The 7,096-nt window shown below is 41.0% G+C and overlaps 1 protein-coding gene across 2 annotated transcripts; it reads right to left on the reverse strand.

Annotated features, from left to right (window-relative positions):
- Positions 1-3,087: 3,087 nt before the first annotated feature.
- On the reverse strand, positions 3,088-6,660 carry c18h3orf33 (c18h3orf33 homolog (H. sapiens)). Of its 2 annotated transcripts, none has more exons than XM_054600870.1 (5): positions 6,471-6,660; positions 6,077-6,136; positions 5,592-5,751; positions 4,435-4,595; positions 3,088-4,274 (listed from the first exon to the last, which is right to left on the reverse strand). In XM_054600870.1, exons 1-5 carry the CDS (start codon positions 6,606-6,608, stop codon positions 4,011-4,013), a joined length of 783 nt encoding a protein of 260 aa, XP_054456845.1. In that variant the 5' UTR covers positions 6,609-6,660; the 3' UTR covers positions 3,088-4,010. The 2 variants fall into 2 exon arrangements, with proteins under 2 accessions (XP_054456845.1, XP_054456846.1); XM_054600871.1 differs by having other exon boundaries at positions 3,117-4,271; positions 6,471-6,655.
- Between the last annotated feature and the right edge of the window lie 436 nt (positions 6,661-7,096).

The following is a 7,096-nucleotide window of genomic DNA, read 5'->3' on the forward strand; positions in this document are numbered from 1 at the left end:
TAAAAATGAAACACCTAAGATAAGAAGTTTAGAAAAGAGAATTATAACGTGTCAGAACATTTTCTACTACATCCTGAAATATTAATAAATTCAAAATGTGCCATTGATTAGACATTCATCCATTTTAGTGGAAAATCCGGTCTCCATAGCTAGAATATCAAGTATACAACATGTTTTGAACACTTTGGGAGCTCAATCTTATTCTAACTTTCATGTGTCCTGCTCTGTGCACATGTGTGTGGTAGAAGGTATACGTGGTGGGGTCGTCTTGCTTTGCTGTGAAATTGAGGGGCTGTAAGGTCATGAGTCAAACCTTTGGCTCTATTTCAAGCAGAGACACCTCCTAATCTCTGCCTCCTGTTCCTATCCTTTACTTTTACTCTCAGGTTTTAGACTCAGTTGTGTGATTGGCCTCCGAAATACAGTAGCACAAAGTCACAGCATGGTATTTTTTTTATTTTTACACATTCATTTTCACACACACACACACACACACACACACACACACACACACACACACACACACACACACACACACACACACACACAATAAATATATACATATCGCAAATGCAATTTGGTTCATTAAATCCCAAAGTGTTCCTCCTCAGTCCTCCTCCATTACTTTCCGCCGAAAATCTTCAATTATTTATGAGGGATCACAGCACCCACAAAGAGTCATGTTCCAACTCCTACAACCCTACACCAGCAAGCCGATACACAGTTCACAATACTTCTGGTCACATAATAACAAGGGAGGCACTTAACGGCTGATGCATTCTTGCACACACACACACGCACAGCCTCTACAGTGCATGTGGGTGTGTTATGGAAAAGCTACTCAGTGTTATAGTTGAAAGCAGGTGAAAACAAATATCGGCCTCATCTCATGAGAAAGTTCAATCAACAACTGCAAACTGCGCGTACAGAAGTGAGTGAGTTTGGACCTGAGGCCTTTATGCCTGTATCAATTTACAAATAAGCTTCAACAACTCTGCCTGACAAAGACCCTCCTTGTTTTAGATGTTGACAACACTCTGTTAAGTTTATCAGGCAGGAGCAAAGATGGAGAGTCACTGTTGGGTTTTTTGTGGTGCATTTCAGTCATTGTCACACCAGCTCTCTGTCTCTTTAAATCTCTTTGTCTTTCACACCCGGGAAGCTCCACACAACCACTCAAATCAAATCAAAAAATCCCCAAGGACCATGCTCTTGGACGGGGGATTGCCCCATCTCTTTCTCTCTTCGAGGGCTGCCGGCTGAGTTTAATAAAGGCCTTTGTTATGCTGCCCTGCTGCAAATCTCTGTCGTTAAAGCACAATGGGAAGGATCACCAAAATGTGAAATGCATGCAGCAGAAAATGCTTTATCAACCACACAGATTCATTATTGCTTCTAGTAGAACAAAAGCAATGTACATGAGAAAGACATAAACCTGATCACATCAGTTCAGGCAGTTTGTGGTTGTAAAATGATCAAAGAATAAGAAAATGTTTTGAGCCTGATTGTCTGTGGCTTACCTAGAGGGGTACAAAAAAGATAAGGACTGAAATGACATCACTTTCTATATTACAGAGCTGTGTCCAGGCACACAGGTTTAACAGGTGAACATTTGCTTGGATACTGTATACAGTATCCTGCCAACAGTATTTAAAGTGACAGTTAACTGTATGCAGATTGCCATAGTCAGAAAAGTTAACAGTTAAGTGCCAGGAAACAGGTTTTTTTCAGTTAATAATGCACCTTGTGAGATATAATGTCACTGTTTTTCTCAAAGTAATGTCTTTATGAATCACAACAAGCATCACAGGTCTACTTACTTCTTCCAATTCAGTTTCAGGTTTTGAAACCACGTTGTCAGCTTCCTCACAAAATATTGCCACTTTCACCAGAAAAGTAGTGCTTCAGGCTCTGAATGTCCATGGCATCGGGCCGGATGTGATGTAAGTCAGTGATAGTCCCAGCAGCGTGGTTTCAAGGAAAGACAATGTCCCAACAACTTCACTGGTGTGGGCAAGATCCCACCACTACATCAAGCACTGTGCCTTTTCAAATGAGTACTACTAGTGTGGGACTAGTGGCATAAGTAAAAACCTGGAATGGATTTCGGAGTGGACCATTTTCCCACATGAGACCAAAGAGATGGGTTACTCATTCTATCAATCCCTCCATTCAACACTAGGAGAAAAGATAATTAAATGCTTGTATATCCACATTTAAGAACACTCACATAGACCTTATTAACCTTTTTAACAAGTGTGAGACAATACTTCATTATCTTTCTGTTTATAGAAATAAATGTTAGTTATACTATATTCTGTTTAAATGTTAACATTATTTGGCCCAAAAGTATTTAAATATGATGAAAAATCAAGTGGTACTATATCCTACTAAATTATCTTCTTGGTCCTTTGAATCAAGCTTCTCCAAGCTTCAATTTGAAAAAATGGTGAGTAATGTACAATATGGCAGGTAACAATTCAGCACATTGATGTCTCCAAACAAATATTGACTGTTGATTGCACACAGAGACGTTTCTTGCTCAACAAATGTTAAATAATCATCTGCATTTAAAGAAAGGCGCAGTCACATATATTTTACAATGACAGCTTTAAAAACTTTTCAATGAACAGCCCTGATTCTCTGTGATCCTCAGCTTCCGAAGGTTTTTGCCCTGCCTTCTCCCTTTTGTCTGTCTCGTGGTTTCCCTCCCACTCCTGCCTCAGTGCGAGTTCAAAGTCTGGCAGCAACAGCCATCAGCCTGAAATGCACCTTACAATTTAAACCAGCCCACCAATCACAAGCCTCTTTGACCAGTAACAGTCGCTAGTAACATTTGCACAACAAAAGAGAGCTGATTCATCAACCCCCCTTTCGCCTCCCCTTTCCTTCGCTCCCTTTCCCTTCCACCGTGACTCCTCCTCTCCTGTCTTTGTGCTCGGACCCAAAAACCCCTTCTACCCCAGGGACCCTCCTCCCCTTTGCACTAATCTCCCTTAGCCCATTGGATTGACTGGTCAGGGCTCCCACTCAGTGCATCCAGACCCCCTCACCCTGCACCCCACAGGACACATTATAGTCTGGCTTCATTTGAAGGCCCTCATCCTCCTCCTCCTCCTCCTCCTCTGCCGTGCTTGGATGAAGCATGGATAGTAACCACAGCACATTGAAGCACGCGGTGCAATTTTGGCAGTTGACTTGTATTGCAAACAATAAAGACAAGTACATGAGTGTAATCCTGGAAACACAGGAAATTTGCTTTGGGGCTTATTTGTCAAGAGGGGTTGATTTTGTGTTCTTCATTCATTGCTACAATGACACAGCGTGAAATCGGGACAGTTTACAGGCTGTTTTTCATTTCAGTTCTATTTTAGTAGTCAAATGCCTTGGTCATGTTACGGCTAAAAGGGTCCTCTTTGTAGGTACTTAAAGATCCCCACACATACACACATCATGTAAGGCTCCCATGGGGTTTGAGGTTGGCCATATAGAGTTTAGCCTTTGCTTTCACATTTGGTGTTTCTATAGCAACAGTGAGAGGGACCCCCTACTCAATTTTGAACACCATTAACATACCCTGCCTTCGTTTTGTGATTAGTGGGGTGTCCCACACACAGACACTGCTACAGAGGAGGCTGTGCTAAGCTGTGGTCTAATGGGGTAAGTGAAAGGCAAAGGATTAGTATCAGGGTTTGGAATATGTTTTTAAATCATTTCAACTTCTGTGAAACATAGTCGAAATAAAACGCAAACCATTGCAACAGGTGTTATGCAGAATGTAAATTAAGAATTAAAGTTCTTGTTTTTTGTAAGATCAGGGGAATCTAGAATTGATAAGCATATCTATCATACATGATAGATTAGTGATTGGATGGCACTTTGTGCAGCCTGTGGTAAGGCTGTCAAACTCCTTCTGTGTAACATATTAGTTGGCAACAACAGGTATACAGAATAAATGAGACAGATTATGTGCTGTCACATTTTAATTAAACAACTCTGTCCAGGAGCGATCAGTCACAGGTCCTCTTAAAGATCCTTCTAATCAGTCTGAATAAAGCGTTGTCCCTGCCAACCTTGGAGGCTCTCTCCCAAAGGCTGTCCTGCTTCCACAGTCCCCGCCCCTTCTTCTCAGCTTTGACCTCTGCCCTGTGCAGCCGTTTGAGGAGACGCCAGTAGAGGCGAGAGTCAGGCAGGACCCCGACTACGGGCGCAGTGCGAGCCAGACCGAGCCTCAGGACCTCTTCATTCATAGAGTAGCTCCACATCAACCCCTGCTGGAGAGACAAAGAAATTACTCTATGGAATATAAACTCCTATCAGTCTAACATCAGGTTTACGTCTACTATACCTGTATACAAGTCTACAGGTACTTTTTCAGCCACTGGCTGAGAGACTGACTCCACTGACCACACTCCCTTCGTCTCACCTACTCACCCTGCTTTGAGACACCAGACAGTGTAGCATGTCATCTTCTCGGCTGATAAGTTTTAGCCAGACTGTTTGGGCAGGAGCCAAGTTCTTCTGCAGCCAAACCCTCCCCTCTGGAGTCAACTCCACTCCTGCAAGATGCACCAGTATTGGGGATGTGAACACACCTAAAGAGGACATAAAAGAGCATTTTACCTCACGTGCTGCAGGAAAGCATAGCTGATCTGTAGTTAAGTACACTGTAATACTGATTATCATTAGGGCTGGGTTTTCTTTGATCATTTTTTTATAGACCCAGTATGAAAGCGGAGTTTTGGTACCAATACAAAAATAATACCTTTGTTTTTTACCTTATTTTGAGAATTATATATGTGTTTTTCTACTATCATTTTTGGGGGGATTTAACAAAAGAAAATTAACTTTTCAAAAGTCAACTGTGGTCTAAACACAAGCAGCTGTACAGGAACTTTGCCTATATATGGTAGTCTAATATTGGAAAAGATTAAGCTTCATTTCAGTAACTAACTAAACAAGACTAAAAATTTGACAAGACATTATAATTAGTACTGACAAATTTTGGTTTGGCGGTTTGGTTTTTATGATTCAATTTTGAGCCCTATATAACTTTGATTGGTCGAGACTTATCATGATAAATAGCACACGCAGACCAACCACATCTATAAAAGAAACTCAAGTAAATCATCTCTCTGTATAGCCACAGTCCCAAACGATGGGTCTAACCAGCTTTAAAACTTGGGAGGTCAAGTGGGACAAAGGTAATATTTGAAATAACTCGTGAGAGCCAATCTGTTCATGTGAGTCCTTCACACTAAAGATGCTGATGGAGCACTCTATATAAAGAATAAGCTGCTTAAAGTTATTGGTCAGTGAACACCATAATTTGATAAAAAAGATAACAAGCTTACCTGTCACTCTCCCTCATGAAAAGATGATGAAATGCAACAGTCTGACATTTACAGTGTGCTGATTGGACCATTTTAATTGTTCAGACTCTTGATAGGTTATTCTTTTGTAAGGCAGAATACAAGCTGAAATATTTGTGCGTGTGTGTGTGTGTGTGTGTGTGTGTGTGTGTGTGTGTGTGTGTGTGTGTGTGTGTGTGTGTGTGTGTGTTCATGATTTCACTCAAAGGATACTCTTACCTTTGTGTTTTGAAATAATCGGAGAGACAACTGGCAGATAAATTGGGACATGTTCCACTTCAAGTCCTCTCTCTGTGATTGAATGAACTTTCCCACGAAGGCTGACGTTCCTCTCAATAAAACGAGCAGGGATCTCAGAAGCAGCATGAAATTTGGTGACCTGAAGTGGTGGAATGAGACGGCTCAGATGCAACGTTGAATGACTAATTTGTCTGAAAATTTTATTTCATTAACATACTGCAAGCCTTGTATTATTAGAGACAATGAAATTTGGAATTATGTGAGTGAATAGAAGCTAATAGACGGCAAGAATTTATAGTTTCCACTTTACGAAAGAGTATTAGTGTTAGTATTTTGAACCTGAAACAAAGTAGGGAGGTTATTATTGTGCAACAGCAAATGCTTATGAAATCCAAAATGCAACCGTAAACTGAGTCTGTAATTTGAGGGTCCCCTTGCCCCAGTGTGTGCCTTAATTCTCTTACCAGTTTGATACTCCTTGCAATGACAATGACACCAGCAACTGCCAGTCCTGTGCTTATGTTCTTTGTGAGAGACAAAAGAGCAATGAAGGGTTTAGAGTTGACAGGATAACCATCAATCCAATTGAACATGTCTAGGATAATGACAATGTTAGCAGTTTGTGTTATTAGTGACACACAGGGGCATCAAAAACCCCACTGGCAACAACTGGTGAAGCATGACGGGATCTTGTGTGTATATACAATCAGGGATTCTTTTTTTGTATTTTATTTCCATATACCACCCACTGACAGATTGACCGTAGATGCACGTGGCTCACGTAGACTAAGGCAATGAAGTAACCATATTGCACGCTCATGTACAGTCAAATTCAGGTCATACAAAAGACACTCCTACCCGCACAAACGTTAAATTATCATCTGCAAACTGAGATATTAAAGACACGATGTTATGAGTCGATCGATTTCCTGGATCTCTTTGTTGTCTGTCTGTCAGTCTCTCGTCGGTTTCTGTTTCTCTGGAAGACTCCGGCATGTTGTTGACATTTTCTATGTATCCGGCGCTCCGCCTATATGGGAGGGACGCACAAGAGTATTGCTTGCGTAAAGTCTCCGCCCTGTGGTTTCGTTTGGATATGACAGGATGGCATTGACGTGCGCCTGAATGCATATGTTATAAAACCAGGAATTCCAATAATTTTCACTTGGCACTTTAAATTACAAAGTTATTGGTATAGGGTTATTTGAGCAAAATGACATAGCGGAGGGCAAAAGTAGCTCATGCCCATTGCACCTGAGAATTAAACGATCGACCTATTAGCCTATAACCTACCGGTGAGATCAGGTCCCCATCTTTGTCTGCACAACTTGACCTAGATAACTTCATACATGCTGTAGCAGAATGCAATGCACAAAGCAAAAGACTCAGCCAGAAAATGTAATATTCATATTTTTTTTTTATTGATATTCATATTTATGATAATTCATATTTTGAGCAAAACCGAACATTTGTCCCCATTCATG

The sequence above is a fragment of the Anoplopoma fimbria genome, chromosome 1 (genome assembly GCF_027596085.1).
Source record: "Anoplopoma fimbria isolate UVic2021 breed Golden Eagle Sablefish chromosome 1, Afim_UVic_2022, whole genome shotgun sequence".
NCBI lineage: Eukaryota > Metazoa > Chordata > Actinopteri > Perciformes > Anoplopomatidae > Anoplopoma > Anoplopoma fimbria.

Excerpts from the sequence above, each read along its gene's own strand:
- c18h3orf33 (XM_054600870.1), bottom strand. The coding sequence starts at position 6,608 with ATGCCGGAGTCTTCCAGAGAAACAGAAACCGACGAGAGACTGACAGAC. Across the intron at positions 6,137-6,470 it reads ATAATTTAACGTTTGTGCGG|AACATAAGCACAGGACTGGC; the intron begins GTAGGAGTGTCT and ends TCTCTCACAAAG. Across the intron at positions 4,596-5,591 it reads GATTATTTCAAAACACAAAG|GTGTGTTCACATCCCCAATA; the intron begins GTAAGAGTATCC and ends TGTCCTCTTTAG.